Source organism: Rosa rugosa, chromosome 1 (genome assembly GCF_958449725.1).
Source record: "Rosa rugosa chromosome 1, drRosRugo1.1, whole genome shotgun sequence".
NCBI lineage: Eukaryota > Viridiplantae > Streptophyta > Magnoliopsida > Rosales > Rosaceae > Rosa > Rosa rugosa.
In genome coordinates this window covers 659,163-680,612 of record NC_084820.1, presented here as the reverse complement: position 1 = coordinate 680,612, position 21,450 = coordinate 659,163, and the positions used below count along the sequence as shown (strand labels likewise).

The window sequence follows — 21,450 nt, the reverse complement described above, 5'->3', positions numbered from 1 at the left end:
ATAGAAATGTGGTTATGTTCGAATATATTTAATTCAATAAACTTATTCATACATGTGATCCATTGAATTAAATAAATGAATAGGCATATTCTGTGGGGAAGTTTGTTGTCTGGTTAAAAGTGCTATTACGCACACCATACTCCCAGATCGGAGATATTTTTCAAACTTATTGTCTATTCATACCTCTGTGACAACCGTATCAGGCCAATCCAACCTGATAGAGGGTTATGGCAAAACCCACTATATGTTGTCCAATGGTACTGAACCTACCATTAATGAAGCCTTATAATCTCCACGTTCCAGAACAACGTTATTGAGTATTAAGGATATTCGAACCAACGGTTATCACGCTGAAACCACTGAGAAAAATGAGTGTAATATCTTTGCATAACCTCCAAAGTGTGTGGCCAGAAGCGTACATTGGAGAAATTGGAATCTGTTAGCTAGAAGCTAACCAATTCGAGCAACTACTTGCTATGGCATGACCATTTGGGACACCCAGGTCAAAGTATGATGCACCGTATCCTCAACTTATCACACGGGCATCCCCTTCTGAATAAGGGTCCTGTGTTTAGTAACACATTACGCCAAACTTGCTCGTTAGGAATGTTAAACTCTAGACCATCATGTGCAAAGACTAGTATATACACACACCATTTTTCTGCACAGAATGCAAGGAAAATTTGTGGACCTTTCCAACCACCATGCGGACAATTTAAATATTTCATGGTTGTGGTTGATGTATCGACAAAGTGATCACATGTTACACTATTGTCCACAAGAAAATGCTGCTTTTGCTAAACTCTCGCCCAGATCATGAAATTGTGGATCACCACTCGGATTATCCCATAAAGTCCATAAGACCTGATAATGCCGGAGAGTTTACAGATTGTCACTTTGATGAGACAGTCTTCCCGCCGTTAGGGGGAGATAAGAACGTTACCGTTCCTGATGAACGACGTGAATTGACGTGGAATGTCCCCACTATGTCTCATCTCGATCCCCGAACCGCACAATGCGATAGTGAAGTGCGGAGAATTCTAGATCTACAAAGTGTAGCCCAAAATATGCCAGACGCTTTCTCTGATCTAGCTAAAGTGACGAGATCACATATACCTGCTGCAAATGTGCCTGCAAGAATAGATGTCCCTGTAGGACGCGTTGTCCCGGATGGACGAGGTACGACCATGGCGGCTAACCAGTCACATGTCCCTGCCCAGAAGCGAGGTAGACCACTAGGTTCGAAGGATTCCTATCCCCGGAAGAGGGTAAAACCAGCACAAACGAATCCACTAGACATCGCGATCTCAACTGATCCATCTCACGAGATAATTCCAGATTATGGGTCCGTCCTAGAAGAGACAACGTTGGGGGACGCTCCAACGTTTGAACCCACTCTCGAGAATAGAGAAATCTCGATAAATTATGCATGCTTAAGTGAGATTTGGAATCGAAATGAGATTATCATCGATGATATATTTGTATTCGCGGTAGCTACCGAAATTATAACTAGCGATGACATCGAACCTCGCTCCGTTGATAATGTCAACGTAGAGACGACTGGCCAAAATGGAAAGAAGCAATCCAGGTCAAATTAGATTCCTTGACAAAGAGAAAGGTGTTTTGGACCTGTTGTTCCTACACCTCCCCATGTTAAACCTGTAGAATTTAAATGGGTATTTATAAGGAAGCGTAATGAGAAAAATGAGATTGTGATACACAAAGCTCGTCTAGTGGCGCAAGAATTTTCTCAACGCCCTGTGATTGATTACGAGGACGCGTATTCTCCCGTAATGAACGTCATAACGTTCCACTACCTTATCAATTTGGTAGTTTCCGAAAAACTGAATATGCAGCTTATGAATGTGGTCATAACTTATCTCTAGGGGGATCATAATACAGAAATATACCTGAAAGTTCCTGAAGAACTTAATATACCCGATGCAAATAGTTCTAGACCACGGAACACGCTCTCCATTAGTTTTGAGGCGTTCACTTTATGGATTGAAACAATCCAGACGGAGGTGGTATAACCGTCTAAGTGAATATTTAATCAGGATGGGATATGTGAATAATAAACTATGCCCATGCGTGTTTATTAAGGAAACAAGTTCCTAGTTTAGAATTGTGGCGGTCTATGTCAATGACATGAATTTGATCGATACTCCTGAAGAGATCAAGGAAACCGCAAAGCACCTGAAGTTGGAATTTGAGATGAAAGGCCTTGGGAGAACAAATTATTGTCTCGACCTGGAGCCCGAGCACAGTGCAGATGAAATTTTGGTCCATCAACCAAATTACATCCAGAAGATGTTAAGATGCTTTAATGAGGATAAAAGCAAGCACACCCATGGTCGTCTGAAGTCTAGAGAGAACCGTATCGTCCTGCAGATGATAACGAAGAGATATTGGTACCAGAAGTCTCATATCTAAGTGCAATAGGCGCATTATTGTACTTGGCTCAATGCCCTAGATAGGACATCTCATTCGATGTGAACTTGTTAGCTAGATATAGCTCTGCGCCAACACGCCGCCACTGGAATGGCATGAAAGACATTTTTCCGCTACCTTAGAGGTACAACGGATATGGGCTTATTCTATCCCTACGCATCAAGGAATGGATCAAACCCCCTTGATCCTCAGAATGATGCTCGCCTTGTTGGATATGCTGATATAGACTATCTATCAGACCCGCACAAGGCACGTTCCCAAACTGGTTATGTCTTTACCATTGGGAATACTGCAATTTCTTGGAGGTCTACGAAATAGACACTTGTTGCTACCTCTTCGAATCATGCTGAGATACTAGCTCTTCAAGAAGCAGTATGTGAATGTACATGGCTAAGAGCCGTTACAAAGCATGTTCGAAGCACATGTGGACTGCATTCCACCACTGATGAACCAACCATTATCTACGAGGATAATGCTGCTTACATAGAGCAGATGAAGACGGGTTTCATCAAAGGAGACAACACCAAACATATTGCACCGAAGTTCTTCTTCAATCAGCAACAACAGGAGCATCAGAAGATTGAAGTCAAGCAGATTCGATCTGAAGATAATCGTGCAGACCTCTTTACCAAGTCACTACCAAAGTCTACATTCCAGAAGCATGTTCAAGGTATTGGTCTACGTAAACTATCTGAATTACCTAACATGTAATTTTCAGGGGGAGTCGAAATCAGGGGGAGTATCCCGAAGCATATACACTTGACCATCGTGTACTCTTTTCGTCCTTCGTCCAGGGTTATTTTGTCCCACTGGGTTTTGTTACCTGGCAAGGTTTTAACGAGGCACATCTTTAGAATGGTCACCCCACTTATACTACATCCTGAAGATGCTTTGATTTGACATATATGCATTTGCTCATCTTTTCCCTTCGACCACGGGTTTCTCCCACTGGGTTTACCGGGCAAGGTTTTGGTGTAGCAAATCTAAATGCATCCCTCTCGTAGACATACTACCTACTTATGATGCTAATAAGAAGACTCCACTTATCTCCGAAGCTGTGATATTACTACTCCACACTCATACGCGTTGTGCTCTTTTTCTCCTTCGACCAAGGTTGTTTTTTTCCCACAGGGTTTTTATTACTTGGCAAGGTTTTTGATGAGACAACTGAGAAGCGCACAACCCATGCAACACTATTGACATGAAATATCCAAGGGGGAGTGTTGTAAATCATTATGGCTATATCATGTAAATAGATATAGGGTAAATCATTATGTTGTTATAGGCTTACCCTTTCCATGTTTTATGGATGACTTTAGGAATCCTTGTTTTATGGAGGACTTTAGGAGTCCTTGTTTTATGGAGGACTTTAGGCTACATGTTCCCTATCTTCCACTATATGTAGTCCATTTCTCATCCATGTTATGAGGAGAAAAACAGAAAATACTACACTTATTATCTGCATCTAAACTCTCTCTCTCTCAAGTTCTTAGAAGCAAAGCTCTCTCCATTTTCTGAAACACTTTCTATGTTAGTTTTACAACAGGGACTTCGAAGATATTATCCTTTAGGGAGGTTACACACTAATTCACATAAGTCAATATTGCAGTAAATTAATAGGTAGCAATAATAATAGGAAAATATATTAAAGGCTGTTAATGAAGACAATTAAAGTGACGGAGATCATGGCAGTTGATTAAGGTGAATTAAGAAGTCGTAGGTCTAATGAAGATAATGAAGATTTGATAGAGATTAATAATCAATTAGCCTCATCAAACCCTTCAAATTCTCGGGACACAAAAAAAAGAAGAAGAAAGAAGATGAAAAAAAATGATGGTACACAAATTCTAGTTTGGCAATGAACTGATTGAAGGGAAGCAAAAGTGAAAGCTGAGACGGAAAAGGAAAAGTCTCTGGAGCGGCTTCAGTTATAACACACGCGTCTTCCTCTGAAACACAAAAATGGAACTGTGCTAGAGAAGAAATCCATTTGTCATTTCTGACATTCATTCATTCAAGAAATAGTCTTGTAGCTACACAGACGTAACATCAGCAATGGTGGAAGTGAAGAACAAGCAGGTGATACGGAAGGAATATGTGTCGGCCGGACTCCCCAAAGAATCTGACATGGCCGTCGTCACTACCACCACCAAACTGAAGCTTCCAGAAGGCTCCGCCGGGGTTCTGGTGAAGAACCTCTACTTGTCCTGCGATCCTTACATGAGAAGCCGCATGACCAAGCGCGACTCTGCTTCTTATGTCGATCCCTTCAACCCCGGCGAGGTGACTACCTTTGCCCTCATTCTCTATTCAATTCAAATTCCAAACCTTTAAGCTTCTTGGGTCCTCGCAATTGTTGCTACTATTATATATATGATTTAAGCAACTATTGTGTTTAAAATGAGTAAAAAGAACCCTGCTTTGTTATGAGATTTAGAATAGAGGAAACCCCACTTCAATTACGTAATTGTTTACAACGTATTTGAAATCATTTTACATATAGTATTATATCTGTGCAACCTATCAGCGGTTTTGGCGTGGCTAAAGTTTTGGAATCTGGGGATGCAAAGTTTAAGCAAGGCGACTTGGTTTGGGAATGACTGGCTGGGAAGAGTATAGTCTCATCACTTCCATTCAGTATTTGTTTAAGATTCTCACCACCGATGTGCCACTGTCTTATTATACTGGAATTCTTGGTATATACATATTTATGCCCTCCGTGCTGCCCCTATTATTTCAATTGCTATTGCTATTACTAGCTACCACTTTTCTCCTTCTGCAAAATTGCTTCTGCTTGAAACAAAAAGTTGTGCATTATCTCTGTATGTCACTGATTGTATTGTCTTCTTCTTATTTATGCTGAATGGTGAGACTAGTGAATCTAGCGTCAAACCCTTGCTTGAACTTTGAACAAAAATAGTAAATTTTGATTTCTATGATTGCAGCTTTTGTTAATTCTCACATTCTTTCCAAAACTGATGTTTCAAATTCCACATTGTTTTCAAATTTAGTAGTGTGGTCTGGCAGTAAGAAATTTATTTAGCATCCAATAATCTTGATCACACTGGTCATGCAGTAACTTACCTGCCTTTTAGCATCATTCTCTACTTAAATGAGTTGGAGTAATCCGTCGTAATTAATTCAATCACTTTTGATATTTCATTTTCAGTCCTGTAATGCACAATGTATGTCCTGCACTACTCCTGCTTAATGCGCTCAAGGCTCATGACATGTGTTTGCTTAATGTAGGTTTGCCTGGTATGACTGCCTATGCTGGTTTTTATGAGGTCTGCTCTCCTAAGAAAGGAGAGACAGTCTTCGTTTCAGCAGCATCAGGAGCGGTAGGTCAGCTTGTTGGCCAATTTGCCAAGTTGGCCGGATGCCATGTTGTGTGGAGTGCTGGAAGCAAAGACAAGGTAGCAATTACTACTTTGTGATCAATATCAAATTTGTTTCAATTAGAATTCTGGGGATGCAACTTAGCTGTATATATGATTATTAGAAAATATTTGTTTTAGTACTGTATGATTATTAGTCATTATGGGGATTGTTTTGTTTCGTGTTGCCTTTTTAATATAACAAGAAAACCCCCAATTCAATCAACCGACAAAACCCCCAACAAAAGTATCATCCCCCTCAAAAACATCTAACAAAAGAAGAAAAAATCCAACAACAAACACCACAGATCGATTCAAACCACAAACCAATACCTTGCAACTGGTCTTTTCTTTCTTCTCTCTTCTTTCCAAAGCTCACAGATCTTCTGCTTTCGTCTCTTCTATTCCTCTTTTCTCTCTGCTCTCTTCTTTGGCTTTTGTTGATCTTGATGTAAGCCACCCAATCCCAACCCAGGATCCACTCAAACGACTTTTCCGACCAGCTTGATATTCTCCTCAACAGTGAGGACAAAAAGGGCTTTTCCAACACTTCTTAGGAACAGTGAAACAGTGTTATTCACGCTTTATATATAGAATAATATGTCATTTTGCGTGTTAAGGTTGATTTGCTAAAAAACAAGTTTGGCTTTGACGGAGCCTTCAAGGAGAACCTAACTTGGATGCAGCTTTGAAAAGTTTAGTAGAATATGGTTTTATTATCAGAATCCAATTACAGTACTAAAGCTTGACTTTGAGTCCTAGAATTACTATCCTAACTACAAGGACCATTTCTTAAAAAAAAAAAAGTATTTCAACATGTATGCCCCCTTCCCTCCTTGAATAGTAGAAAGGAATCTGAAATCGGTCAAATCATCCCATCTCTTAATGCAGAGAGTGAATACAAGAAACTAAAGAAAATGAAAGGTCTCACTATAGTAGAGTTGAGGTGGATCTTTGTCATAATCTTCCTACATATGTTACATTTTTGGGCATTCACGTACATGCATATTTAGTCTCATAAATGTTCAATTTTTCTTTAATAAATACAAGGTACTTTCCTGAAGGAATTGATATATCATATATACTTTGAAAATGTTGGGGGAAAGATGCTTGATGCAGTGCTACTGAACATGAAGATGGGTAGCCGAATCTCAGTTTGTGGGATGATCTCACAGTACAACCTCGTGCAACCTGAAGGTGTACAGAATTTAATGTATCTGGTGTCTAAACAGCTGCGCATGGAAGGCTAGCTTCCTGGTTACTAAATACTTTCCTCTCTACGGAAAGTTTCTCAAATTGGTTCTGCTTCACATAAAAGAAGGGAAGATTACCTACGTGGAAGATGTTGTTGAAGGGCTGGAGATCGAATGCTCCATCGGCTCTGCTTGGTCTCTTCGCTGGCTGCAATGTAGGAAAGCAGGTGGTTGTTGTTTCCCGAGAATGAATGGAATGGTTACTTCATCCTCAACTCCAACTCCATCGATGGATTTATCTCATGACTGAACCTTTAGCTAAAGGCCTATAGCCTAGCTATATGCCATATGGTAGTATCATCTAGTGTAAAACTTTACATACAAAACTTTATTTTTTGGCAAGATAAATAAATATAGTCTGATGGATGCACTATTTGGATGTTTCATTACTTTCATACATGAAAGGTATCTATTTTGTTTCTTGTTCTGCTTAAATTATAGTCACCCTTTTTTCTTTGTTCTGTTTACATCTGCTGAAGAAGCTGTGCATATTCCTAATCTCCAGAGACGGTTTTACCTTGCTGTACGTATTCAACAATTTAGAAGTCAAATATGAATTCATGTTCTTTTTTTTTGAATGCGACATGTTCTTTTTAAATAGTAAATAGTAAATATTATGTTTGTACAATCAAATCAAATCACATCACAACAGCCAAGAGCAAGATTACACAGTATATATGTGTCCACAGAAAAACGTTTTTCTGGTAAAAAACAAACTGGAATCATCGGTTTAACAAGGACGGCAATATCAGATCAAAAACTACAAAAATAAGGACGGCAATATAAACTGTTGACGTATGCAGCGACGAAGTGTCAATGGCATTGCCGCATTGGGGAACCAAACGTGTGACAAATGTGAAAGAAGAAAATTCCAGAGAGAGCTGCACCGCTAGCTACTAACTAACAAGGTAAGACATAAATACAGAGAGAGAAACAAAAGAGGCAATTACTAGTCATTCATCTCTTTCCTGGCATTGCTCACATCGCCTCTTCTTCCCTTTTAGACAGACAGACAGATAGAGAAAAGCTGAGAACCAAATTGGTAGTTATGGCTAGTGGAGAAGAAGTGAGGAACAAGCAGGTGATATTCGGAGACTATATCACCGGCTTCCCCAAAGAATCCGACCTCAAATTGACCACTGCCACTACCAAACTCAAGCTTCCAGAAGGTTCGACGGGCCTCCTCGTCAAGAACCTCTACTTGTCCTGCGATCCTTACATGCGAAGCCGTATGACCAAGCACGACAGGCCCACTTATGTCCAATCCTTCACGCCCGGCTCGGTCAGTACTGCGCTCCCACCATCCTTTCACCGTTTTTATAAAGATATATATATATATATATATATATATATATATATATATATATATATATATATATATATATCCCTTTTGTTTATTAATTCTGTGTAAAGTTTCCTTCTTTGGTGATGTGGATCTGATCTGATGAGAATTTTTTAATTCGAGGGGTTGCCCAGGATAATGATATAAAATCCTAATGCACCAGTGGATTTGGATTAAAAAAAAAAAAAAAAGTGTGCTTTTTTTCAGAGATTTACATGTCTGTGTGAAGCTAATTAATTAGAGAAGATGTGGTTTGATTTGAATGTTGCAGCCTGTAACTGGTTTGGGAGTGGCTAAAGTCCTGGAATCTGGGGATCCAAAGTTTAAGCCAGGGGACTTGGTTTGGGGTCACACTGGTTGGGAAGAATATAGTGTCATCACCACAGAGTCTCTGATTAAGATTCACCACACTGATTTGCCTCTCTCTTACTATACTGGACTTCTCGGTATGCCTACTTCTCCCACTTTCTATTTTTAATTCCCTTAACTAACTGGTTCTGTTACTTACAGACCCCCCAAGTCTATTATGCTGATTTGATTGGCCATAACCCCTTGACTTAAGTTGGGGCATTACTTTTTTGTGTCACTGTCACTGATTGTATTAGCTCCTTGTTATATATGAGCATATGTCGGAAAAGTTTCATGCGAAAGTCACAAGTCAACAGACTGCTGTCAATATTATATTTGTTTAATGATTATATATGCTTCCCTCATGAAATTATGCTTTATGTATTGATCTCTTGTTGGAGTCTACTGGTTGTTTGGGCTCATCTGGCCTATTCATATGTTATGTAGGTATGCCTGGAATGACTGCTTATGCTGGTTTTTATGAGATCTGCTCTCCTAAGAAAGGAGAAACAGTCTACATTTCAGCCGCATCTGGAGCGGTAGGTCAGCTTGTTGGCCAATTTGCAAAGTTAACAGGTTGTTATGTTGTTGGGAGTGCTGGAAGCAAGGAAAAGGTGAGTCACTCTGGTACTCCACAGATCAATGAATGTTTTAGTTGGGATTCCATTCCTGTGAGTCTGTGACTCAATTGCATGACTGTTTATGTTAAATGTGTCGAAACATGTCTATAGTGATGTCTTTCTAAAATTCTCTATAGTGAAGTACCAAATTCTGGGAATTCAAAGATGGAAACATACGTACATTACTACATGGTTTAGGGTGACCGGCCAATGCTCTTTTACCTACATTACTACATAAAAGAAGAGTGTTGATATCAATTTAATTAGTCTTATTCTGGTACCTGCTGCACTCAATTAGAGCAGTTCTACTGTTGTGTCGCCTCATCTGATTGAACAACTCTAGTTATGAAAGTATAGCACATACATGATATGCCTAGCTCTGATACATGGTACATAGTAAATCCAATGACTTGTATGGTGTCATTCTACGTTTAGTATCCAATATTCAATTGCCTTTGTTACCCTTTTTATCTACTGTGTTAATATGTGGATATACAATTTCTTGGAGCTAAGGTTGATCTGCTGAAGAACAAATTTGGATTTGACGAGGCTTTCAACTATAAAGACGAACCTGACCTAGATGCAGCTTTAAGAAGGTGAGTGTAATATATCTCTTGGCCAGCATCCAAAATATTCTTAATGCTTTGACTTAGTCTAGGATTCTTGTTTATTCTAATTATGCTGACACTGGACTGGTTAGTTTGTCCGATATTGAATTTGGAGGTATACCTCTCAACAGGCATTAACAAGAGTCTGAATCCAATCCAGAACACAAGGGAAAAAAAAAGTAACTTTAGCCTCATGGCATGTGCCTCATTATGGGAATTTACATCTTGTTTGAATGTGTTGTTTGCTTACGTGCAGGTACTTTCCAGATGGTATTGACATTTACTTTGAAAATGTGGGGGGAAAGATGCTTGATGCAGTGCTACCAAATATGAGGCTGAAAGGGCGAATAGCTGTGTGTGGGATGATCTCACAGTACAACCTCGAGCGGCCTGAAGGCATACATAATTTGATGTCTCTGATTGTTAAGCAGGTCCGAATGGAAGGTTTCCTGGTCTTCAGTTACTATCATCTGTACGGAAAGTTTCTTGAAACAGTGTTGCCTTACATAAAAGAAGGGAAGATGACATATGTGGAAGATGTAGTTGAAGGCCTTGAGAATGCTCCAGCGGCTCTAATTGGGCTCTTTTCTGGCCGCAATGTGGGAAAGCAGGTGGTTGTAGTTTCCAGAGAGTGATTACTCATCCAGCTCCATCCGTACTTCTGAAGTACAAGTGTTTAGCTTTATGTTAAAAATTTAAAATTTAAAGTTGTCTAAGCATCTGCAGTGCACCTTCTTGTATATTAAGAACTTGTTAGCTTGCTCTATAAATTGCATTTTGCGTGACGAGAGCTGTGTGACCTTAAATAAATGTGGTATGATTTTCACAATAATACTAACACTATTATGAAGTATGAAGAGAACGACAGTATGCAATATGAGAACAAGATATGAACACACACACCAATTTTTAAGCTGAATAGCAATTTTTGAAATGACACCATCCTTGTACATACAAGGCGAGTAGGCGACTCTTGTAGGTAGACCTAGTTCAGGCGAAGACATAACATGGTAAAACCCTTCAAAGCGAGTTTAGTGCTAAACAAAGAGAAACACATAATGCAACCTACATGGTACATGCTCCGAAGAAAACGAAGAATACTGATAGTACTAGATTGATAGAAGACATGCCCTCCGCCCTCCATTTCTGAAGGGAATCAAACTCTTTTCTTCTGTGTTAACCGATCTCTGTGCAGTAATTAATGTTATAAACTGGCAAATTGGCAACTAATATTTTTTGTTTTTGTGTTTGTTTATGGTCATAAAGGCCCATTGGTTGGTTGGGTTGTAGTTTGTTTGGGCTCTGTAAGTTGGTTGGTAACGGCTGGGCTGGGCCCTCCGGAGGGACGGTGGATGACGTTGACGCCAACGTCGCCTGAGTCTGAAGTGTGAATATATTTTTCGATAGCAAAGTCGAAATGGAGTATCCATACCAGTCTGCCAGCGATACCCATAACTTGATTGCAGCGTCAAGCACAGCATAAATTGGGTTAAAATTAAGACTAGTCATTTTTGGTACGTTAATAGTTTTGAAGAAGATTTCAGAATGAAAGGCATGCATGCAAAATGAAGTAAAGCTGAAATCTGGGGAGGGAGGTAGTTACGTAATCTCTATGAAAAGCATGAATGCAAAAAGGAAGGCTGAGACCTGGGGAGGGAGGTAGGTAGCTAGTTTTGTAGTCATCAGCAATGGATGGATGGCATAGGCGACTACCTCATCTCTAGTTCTCTACTAGAGTGTGTACGTTCTAATTGTTTACCATAATTCGATCCCTGTGTCTCTTATTATTGTATATAAATAGACGAATTGAACTAGGTTTTGAGAAACAGAGAGAAGAAAATAGCAATGGCGAGTGGTGTAGAAAGAGAGCAATAGTGAGGAACAAGCAGGTGCTATTCAAAGACTATGTCACCGACTTCCCCATAGAATCTAACATGCAACTGACCACTAGTACAGCCATGCACACTGAAGCTCCCACAAGGTTCCACTGGTGTTCTGGTCAAGAACCTCTGCTTGTCCTGCGATCCTTATACTAAAGTCCATATGACCAAGGCTAGCTCTGATACTCCTTCTTATATCAAAACCTTCACTCCTGGTTCGGTCAGTCACTAACTCTCTAGCTTCTATTCTGTTCCACATTTGATATTGATGTACAAAGAACATAGTGCATATTTGAATTTAAATGTAGGATTGATTACTCACATGTGATCACTACACCAAAAACAGCCTTTTACCGCCCACAATGTGCGCCGTAAATACCCTTTTACGGCGCAAAAAAGTAGGCTGTAAATGCCGGAGCCGTAAAAGACATTCCTCTTTAACGGCGTGCATAAGAATGCCGTAATTGTGCATCCATGCAGGCCGTAAAAGACATTCCTCAATAATCCAATTTGGTTTATGGGATGTTTGCACGCCGTGAATGTCAAGAAAGCACGCCGTAAATGACTCTCTGACCACTTATTTACGGCGCACTGGGCATGCCGTAAAAGACTTTATTCACGGCCTACGACGAACGCCGTAAAAGACTGTTTTTATGGCACACTTTTGCATGCCGTAAAAGAAGTAGTTGCCCAATTTTTTAAGGCCCAATTTGCACGCTGTAAAAAGCTTTTCTGTCAATTTTTATATGTCATTCACGACGCACATAACCTGCCATAAAAGTCTTTGTGGCAAAGAGGTTTCCTGGCTGCTCATAATCCAAAAATGATCAACTAACAAAATGACTTGAGCAAAAATAATATTAACCTCAAAGTACAGGTGAAACAGCATATATATCATAGATAATAGAAAGGGTTTTAACAAACTTTTTATATCCAATCTTCTACAGACCAAGTACAATTTCTAGCAAACTTGAGTTTAAACTTATGTTAAGAATATAGCAATTACAAAATATACTACATCATCTTTTGAACATTTAACCATCCAAATGCAGATTCTCTCAATTGACCATCACTTTGAGCACTTTATCATCAGTAGGGCAATGTTAATAGAAACCTTAAAAAGTGGAAGTCCCTGTTATGAATGTAAAGCACAGTTAATAATAAATGAAAGCAAGTACTCAGCAAACTATCTAATAGCAGATGACCATCTGAGTTAAACATACATATGAAGATGTCAATTTTCCTGTAACAGTAACAAGTTCAATTATCCAATACTTCACAACAACTTTTCTGAAAACAATCAATGACATAAAAACACAAAATAAACAACAAACACTAAAAGAGAGAGTATCCATAGTGCTTTTCCATTCCTCCAATCACACCAAAAGTAAAACCCCGGCTCTCAACTCAGGCAAGGAAATATGAACTCTGTAAAACAGAACCTGTATATAACCCAAAATCTAGCAAAAAAAAGTGCAGCTCTTTCAGACTTTCCAACAATGCAATGAAATCTGATGCTAACTGAAAACTCAGATAATTTAAAATGAAACTAAGAAGTAAGAACCAGAAAATCTCTAGATCTATTCAATTCTCTATTTCTTAATCATTCTTTATTCCGTTAATTATGTTTCAAGTAATAACACATTTCTAAATTGGTCATCAAACAGAGGAAGCAGTATTTGGCCGGCCATTTCTGCCCATATATAGCCCAGTTCTGATCATCGAACATGCAAGTCCGTAAAGATAAGGATGCTGAAATTTGGTGTACTTGGTGCTATATATCCCAATGAAAATAATCATTGCAATGCCTATATAACTATATGACAACCCAGCTGCTAAAATGGAATGCCTCCTTTACAAATCAGACTGTTGGGAACAGATATGTAGTTGTTAAATCAAATATTTACCTAATCAAACCAAAAAAGCTACGTCTCTGAAAAATCAAACATTGTTGATGAAAAAAAAATTACCAGCAGAGGAATTCATGCGCGCTCTATCAAATAGTAATCCACTGGATCCAGTCAAATGGTAGCTAACTGCAACAAACCATACCAAACAGAAATTAGACAAATTGAAAGTCTTCAGACCCTATAACGACCAAAGAAAAATAGAACCGAGCTTTAACATGAAAGGGGCTTATCTATCTTATATTGCAAATCTTGATTTTAAGCTACCAAATATTTTAGATTGCAGAACTGCAACTGAGCCCTAAATTACAAAACTTAAACTATATTTCTTAAACTGAGCAATCATATAGGCATTTCTAACAAATCTTTCTGCAATTCCCATGAAACAATAATTAAATACAAACCCAAATTTCATAGTCGATGAAAATGTAAACTTGGCTCGGATTTTGCAAAGCTACTACGTCATTGAAATACTTTGTGCAGGCGAGTTGGAACAAATCAGTGAAGTCACTGGGATATTAGATATGTCAATGTATTTCACATGTAGCAGTACCATCAGTAAACTTAATAACCGAAGAAATAAGCACTTACTATGATTGGGCTCCCTCTACCCTGCTAAAATTCTGTTCTTTTCTTCAAAGTCCCCAAAGAAGACTAAGTTAGCCTCACTTGAAAAATGCAAAGAAAAACGATCAGCAACGAAGCTAGATCATGGAAAAGAAGTAGGGTAATCAGTTACAGAAAACTTATGATAAAAGGGATTAAAAGCTATTATAATCTATAACATAGTCATCCAACTTGTTTTCAGAACCTAAGACCGGCACAGAGAAACCCAAAGATGAAAAAGCTTTGCTAATCAACATCAAAATTACAACAAAGCAATCAAAACTTGACCATTCAGGAAGTATCATTAACATTAAAAAGAAATAACCCTGGGAAATCTTTAGTCCCTAGTCTATACCAAAGCAGTCATCATAACCTAAAAAAAGGTTTACAAAGCTTGAATATTCAATCTTAAACATCTCTGACAATGTAAGAAAAAAGTGGTCACCAATTGGGAAAAAGAATTACCTTGCTCTGGAGGATAAGCCATCAAACAGATGTGAGCAGGTGTCAAAGATTCTAGATCGGTAGTGGCTTCTCACTCTAAACATATAGGAGTACAAATAAGAAAGGTGCTGAAAATACATATATTTAATCAGAAATATGAAAAAAGGATATGCTCAATTCATGGGAATTTTTGCAGCATGGCTAGTTTCAACATTGAATGTTTTGGAACAACTTGGAGGCCGTAGCGTTTTCCGATCACTTTCATTAGGACTCCCATCATCATCGGCATTACAAGTTCCAGTATTTCTAAATAAATAAATAAAAGAGTATATCAGAATTTAAGGAAGGCAAAAGATGCAGGTACTAAATACATTACACCCTTCCTCATACATGTTTGATGGCGTATCCTCCAGAAGCCCAAATCTTAAAACATCAACTACACAAAAAACCCAATTCTACCTATCAACAACTCATCTGAATACATTTTTGTTTTAATTATCATGATTATTTTATATTGTCCATCTTTTTTATATGGTTCAAGGCACAACAGTCAGAATTACTCAACTATTTATACAACAGTAAGAATTCTCAACTATTTCTCAAATAAGGAGCTGCTTCTTGCTTTGCTTCTCATTACATTTTTCATTTTCCTCTTACCCCTACCACCCCAAATCAAAACTTTACTTAGTGGAACTTTCTCCAATCTTTCAGACTTGTTAGATGAAAGGCTGCTGCTAGCACATACCAGTTTCGCAGATAAAAAGCCGCTGCTAGTACATTCTTGTATCTTTACATTGTGCTCCAGAGCTGGTACCTGCGAATAATCAATCAAAAAATTTAAACAGCTTGACCCTATTTGCAAAAGTGCAAAAAAATTTAATTTGGGGCAAAATTCAAGAAACTCAAAGTAGTTTCTTTAAGCAATTGTATTTCGATGGGTTCAATCATAGTAACCGAAAGTATTTTCTTTGTATTTTTAGCACTTGCCTATTTCCATGTATTCTTTAGCTGAAAATATATAAAATTATATTTCTTGACAGCATTAGAGTAACCGATCAAACCTACATTTTAAATTTCTAGACAGCTTCTCTTCTATTTTAGCAGGTATTTATGATAAGAATCTTTGACTCTATTGATCCAGACCCCTATGATTAAAAGTGTTTAATATTTTTCTTATAGTCATATGGATGAAATGGTTATCTAAACAAACTAACAGAGTAGAGAACGGTTCAGAAGATTTTGACAATCTCTATGGACAAAGCAACTCAATGGAGCTCAAGCTCAAGTTTATTACCAATCTCTATGGCATTAATTGAAAATCCAAGGGATGCGAAATTACAATGAAAATGCTCAAACAAAATCTGTCATGTAAAATTTTGAAATAGCAAGACAGTAGCAAGAGCAATCTTAGTCAATGACCATTAATTCTAGAATTGTCCAATTACACATGAAAACAAACAACAAAACTTAAACACAGATTATGAAATATAATCAGAAAACAAAAACTGGAAATCAAATAATAACCTTATAGAGAATGGTCGCCTATCGGGTTGAGAATGGACTATGATTTAAAGCCGGATCATAGTCCGTATCCCAAAAGAGGCACCAAGAAGACAAAATTTGCTCCTCAAACTTTTGGCTATCTGAACAATGATATTGCTGCTCTTCATCCTCTTCTTCATCCCCTGATTATTAGGAATAGGCAAGGCCCTGGTGTATCGTCTCTAAGTCCACCACAATCTTGAACCCCTCCTCTTCTCTTTCCCACCCCAGCAACCTACGATGACATCAAATCAAAATTGAAAATCTCAAATCCGGCAAATAAATGTTCAAATCTGGCAAATAAGCTTAGGAAACCAAACCTGTCCTACTCGTTTTCAGTCCAACCTCTCTATCTCAGAGCCTGATCGATGCTATTAACTGCCATCAAAACCTAAATATCAAGGTTTCTGGGAGAGTTCTGTCTACCTGATTTCAATTAAAAACATGATTAGCAAACACAGGAAATCTTCCAGTTACAGTAAAATCATCTGAAACTCTGTGGCTACCCTGTTTACTCAACATATGATCCTGACATGCACAGTCCAGAAGTTCCAAGAACACTCACCTTCAATGATAGATAAATGGAGCATATATAAATCCAAGTGTCAAATGTCTTCCTGAATAATAACATCAGGGTATAAAAACAAATAAGAAAACCTAGAAAAAATCAAAGTCACACCCAATAAAACAAACAAAAAATATGGATTCTTGAAATTGCTTAGCAACGAATTCGCGCTTTTTCAAAAAAATTACCAGCTGAGGAATGCTTTCACATAAAGATCAAAACTTTACCACAACCCAGATGAAAAAAGTTACCATCTTGGCTAGTCGAAGCTTCTTGATCCAAGCAAACTGGCTTCCGATTGAGGAAAGAGTTGAAAGCAAAGATCTTTGGAAGAGTAATGGGTGGCTTTCTGTAACTGAAGCTTGGTGGCCTTTTCTGGTACCCAAGATAGCAAATGAGCAAGATAAGGCCAAAGTTCTCAACTTTCTCCAAATGGGTTTCAGAAACTTCAAGACCCGGATTCCGGTGGCCCGAATCTCCGAGAGCGGTGATCACTTCAATGTTCTTTAATTTGGAGCTCAATCGATCCACGGAATCTCGATGATAGGAGCAGAAAACGTGGTGGTGGTGGGAGGTGGTCGGCGACTCGGCAGTGGAGCAAATCCACTGAACGGCGACTCGGCGGTGGGAAGAGACGTGGAGGGAAGAGATAGGGAAAACTGAGGTCTGTCGGGGAGAGAGAAAAGTTTTGTTTTATGAAATGAAAAAAAAATAGAATTAGAAAGTGTGGAGGAAAAGGATGGAGGGAAATAAAAATTTTGCTGAAAATTTCCCGCCTTTTATTTTTACGGCACACATTAATGCATGCTGTAAAAAATCATATTAAAAACTACATTAACGGCGCACATACTTGCAGGCTGTAAAAGATAATACTATTACGGCGTGTATCTAATGCATGTCATAAAAGACCAAACGAAAATAGACATTAATGGCGTGCACTAATGCATGCCATAAAAGACCAAACGAAAGTAGACATTAACGGCGTGTATTAATGCATGCCGTAAAAGACCAAACTAAAATAGACATTAACGGCGTGTATTAATGCATGCCGTAAAAGACCAAACTAAAATAGATATTAACGGCGTGCATCTAATGCACGCCGTAAAAGACCATATCAAAAAGTGTATTAACGGCATACCGTAAAAGTGCGCCGTAAATGTATGTCTATTACGGCACGCATTGATGCACGCCGTAAAATGTGCGCGGTAAAAGATTCATTTTCTTGTAGTGGATATATATTTGCAGCCTATGACTGGATTTGGAGTGGCTAAAGTCTTGGAATCTGGGGATGCAAACTTTAAGCTAGGCGACTTGGTTTGGGGAATCACTGGCTGGGAAGAATATAGTCTCATAAATGCAACAGATCGAATCTCTGTTCAAGATTCACAACACTGATATACCTCTCTCTTACTATACTGGAATTCTTGGTATGCCTGGACTGACTGCTTATGTAGGTTTTTATGAGGTTTGCTCACCTAAGAAAGGAGAGACGGTCTACATCTCAGCAGTATCTGGAGCAGTCGGTCAACTTGTTGGCCAATTTACCAAACTCATGGGTTGCTATGTCATTAATGGAAGTGCTGGAAGTAAAGAAAAGGTCTTTCATGACTCTTTGCTGTTTTGTGATCAATCAATCCACTGTCGTTTTCCGGTTTTCATTATTGCAATCAACTTCTTTTAATGTTCTAAATGTTGTATATTTCTTTCTGTGAGTTAAGGTTGATTTGCTGAAGAACGAGTTTGGGTTTGACGAGGCTTTCAATTATAAAGAAGAACCTAACTTGGATGCAGCTCTAAAAAGGTCAGTATCATTTATATTGGCAAATAGTGCTTATCTGAACTTCCCTTATATATCCGTGGTGTTCATTTAGAACTGGTCCTTATAATTTGATGTTTCATCAAAACAAATGCCAGGTACTTTCCTGAAGGTATTGATATTTACTTTGAAAATGTTGGGGGAAAGATGCTGTTCCGGGGGCGAATTGCAGTTTGTGGGATGATATCCCAATATAACCTTGAGAAGCCTGAAGGTGTACACAATCTAATGTTAAGATGTAGAATTGAAGGCCTCGAAAGTGTTCCATTGGCCCTGATTGGACTCTTTACAGGTCGCAATGTCGGAAAGCAGGTTGTTGTTGTTTCCCGAGAATGATCATACTCCATTATTTCCTTACTTTGCCTGCATGAACCAGCTTAATATGGCGTATCATCAATAATTATCACATACTAACGTGGTAATTAAAATTATCTATTGTAAAAGGGGTGCGAGAGCTAGCTAGCTTTATCATTATCATTCGTAGATGTAAAAGTATACATGTCCACCTTATACTCCCTTCATTAATACATTAATAAGGTCTGGAAGCTGATTATTAATTCTGGAGAACTTTCAAAGTTGATGCATATAGCTGCCTAGCTGGTGTTTCTATGGTCTGTCCCCCACTTTGTCTCATCTTGATTCCTGAACCGTACAGTCCGAAATTGAAGTGCGGAGAATACTCTATCTTCAGAACGTAGCAGATTCGATGCCTGATGCGTTTTCTGATCACACGTATCTACTGCAAACGTGCCTGCAAGGATTGATGTCCCTAAAATTAGAGGACATGACGCTGTACCCAAGGAAGTAGAGCACGCGCCGCCATCCCCTATATGAGTGACTGTAATACCCGAGTCATCGTAAATTGTTGGTGACACGTCATTATAACAAAGAATTACATTTTCTCATTATCTTAATAGATTTTGAGAGTCATTTTCAGGCTGAAATAATCTAAGTTTTTTTTCTTTTTCCTTGTTATCCATCATTCCCTTAGCAAATAAGGATTTTATTATGTGATTGTCCATCCAAACATGGTCTTAAAGAAATACATGTGGCAAATTATGAGCCCTTGATTTGTTTGCCGACATTAGTAAACTACATGAATAAATAAAATGGATTAAGAAGGATCGAGAGGGAAGGGGAGAATAGAAAAAAAGACACAAAAAGACGAGATCTCTGTGGAACCCGGAGGAACACTCCTTTGATAGAGAGCTCCAGAAGCTTAAGGCTTATGACCCATTTCGGTGACTCGACGACCCGCGATGGGTCTCTATCGAAAATCATCCGTCCAACCACGACGTGGTGACGTACCGATCTCATTCAATTTCTCTCCTCGCCGCGGTTCTACCTTTAGTCTTGGTTTGCTGGGCGAGGAAGAAGTATTGAAGCTCGAAAGGTTTTGGTATTCTGGCGACGGTTGGTTGTACATGAGGTGAGAAGGTTGGTTCTCTAGTCAAGATCTATGTCCTGGTATAGTTGTTTCTCAATTTAATTGAGTTGTGAACGAATTGGTGTTTTGGGGCAAATCAATTTCCTTTCCACTAAAAAATCGGGATTATTTTCAAATAACTTAGAGGTCGGGATGTTACAGTGATGCAGTGGCTCAGGCCAGGCTCCCTGCAAGGAAGCGAATGAGTCCCAAAGGTTGAGAGTTTGGCACAAAACGATCCATTAATCATCGATATAAATAATCCATCTCATGAGAATATTCTGGATTATGGTTATGTCCAAGAGACATCATTGAGGAACAGTCCAATGTCAGAACCAATTCTAGAGAATAGAGAGATCTCAATGAATTACACTAGTGTACATGAGACGATAAATAGAAACTCTATTGCTATTGATGATGCCTTTGCATATTCTGTTGCAAAATGAATTATAGAGTATGATGATATCGAACCTCGCTCAGTTGAAGAATGTCAACGAAGAGCGGATTGACCTAAATGGAAAGATGCGATCCAGGCTGAATTAGATTCACTAGCAAAGAGACAGGTATTTGGGCCTATAACGCAGAACCCCCAACTGTAAAGCCTGTTGGCCATAAATGAGCCTTTGTTAGAAAGCGTAATGAGAAAAATGAGGTTGTTAGATATAAAGCCCGCCTTGTGGCACAAGGTTTCTCACAACGCCCTGGAATCGACTACGAGGAGACATATTCTCCTGTAATGGACGTTATAACGTTCCGCTACCTTCTCAGTTTGGTAGTTTCTAAAAAACTTGACTTGCAGCTTATGGATGTGGTTACAGCATATCTCTATGGGGATCTAGATTCAGAGATATATATGAAGGTTCTAGATGAACTTTAATTACCCAAATCAAGTGGCTCTAAACCAAGGAGCGCGTTTTCAATAAGGTTAAAATGTTCACTATATGGATTAAAACAATCCGGACGGATGTGGTATAACCGTCTAAGTGACTACTTGATTGGGAAGGGATATGTCAACAGTGAAATATGCCCATGCTTGTTCATTAAAAGGACAAGTTCCGGATTTGCAATTGTAGCAGTTTATGTTGATGACATGAACCCAATTGGAACTCTAGATGAGTTAAAGGAAACTGCTAAGTACTTGAAATCTGAATTTGAGATAAAAGATCTTGGGAAAACATGGTTTTGTCTCGGTTTAGAACTCGAGCACCGTAGTGATGAGATTTTGATCCATCAGTCTGCATATACTCAGAAATTACTAAGGCGCT

General features: G+C 38.7%; 1 protein-coding gene, 1 long non-coding RNA gene and 2 pseudogenes across 2 annotated transcripts; 3 read left to right on the top strand and 1 right to left on the bottom strand.

The window, feature by feature from the left end:
* The first annotated feature begins 4,506 nt into the window (after positions 1 to 4,506).
* LOC133726856 (2-alkenal reductase (NADP(+)-dependent)-like) lies at positions 4,507 to 7,462 on the top strand (annotated as a pseudogene).
* A 551-nt stretch (positions 7,463 to 8,013) lies between these two features.
* On the top strand, positions 8,014 to 10,861 carry LOC133708539 (2-alkenal reductase (NADP(+)-dependent)-like). Its single transcript, XM_062134019.1, has 5 exons — positions 8,014 to 8,363; positions 8,695 to 8,869; positions 9,219 to 9,385; positions 9,905 to 9,987; positions 10,256 to 10,861. The coding sequence occupies exons 1-5, from the start codon at positions 8,130 to 8,132 to the stop codon at positions 10,632 to 10,634; spliced, it is 1,038 nt and encodes a 345-aa protein (XP_061990003.1). The 5' UTR covers positions 8,014 to 8,129; the 3' UTR covers positions 10,635 to 10,861.
* A 696-nt stretch (positions 10,862 to 11,557) lies between these two features.
* Positions 11,558 to 19,095, top strand: LOC133726855 (2-alkenal reductase (NADP(+)-dependent)-like; annotated as a pseudogene).
* On the bottom strand, positions 12,843 to 18,067 carry LOC133708537 (uncharacterized). Its single transcript, XR_009845874.1, has 9 exons — positions 17,195 to 18,067; positions 16,944 to 16,995; positions 16,699 to 16,804; positions 16,361 to 16,613; positions 15,582 to 15,650; positions 14,858 to 15,142; positions 14,378 to 14,454; positions 13,850 to 13,915; positions 12,843 to 13,011 (listed from the first exon to the last, which is right to left on the bottom strand). It is a non-coding gene; the product is annotated as an uncharacterized LOC133708537 (long non-coding RNA).
* Positions 19,096 to 21,450: the final 2,355 nt, after the last annotated feature.

Coding starts and splice junctions, on each gene's coding strand:
- LOC133708539 (XM_062134019.1), top strand. CDS start 8,130: ATGGCTAGTGGAGAAGAAGTGAGGAACAAGCAGGTGATATTCGGAGAC. Junction 8,870..9,218: donor TTACTATACTGGACTTCTCG/GTATGCCTACTT, acceptor TATGTTATGTAG/GTATGCCTGGAATGACTGCT. Junction 9,988..10,255: donor CTAGATGCAGCTTTAAGAAG/GTGAGTGTAATA, acceptor GCTTACGTGCAG/GTACTTTCCAGATGGTATTG.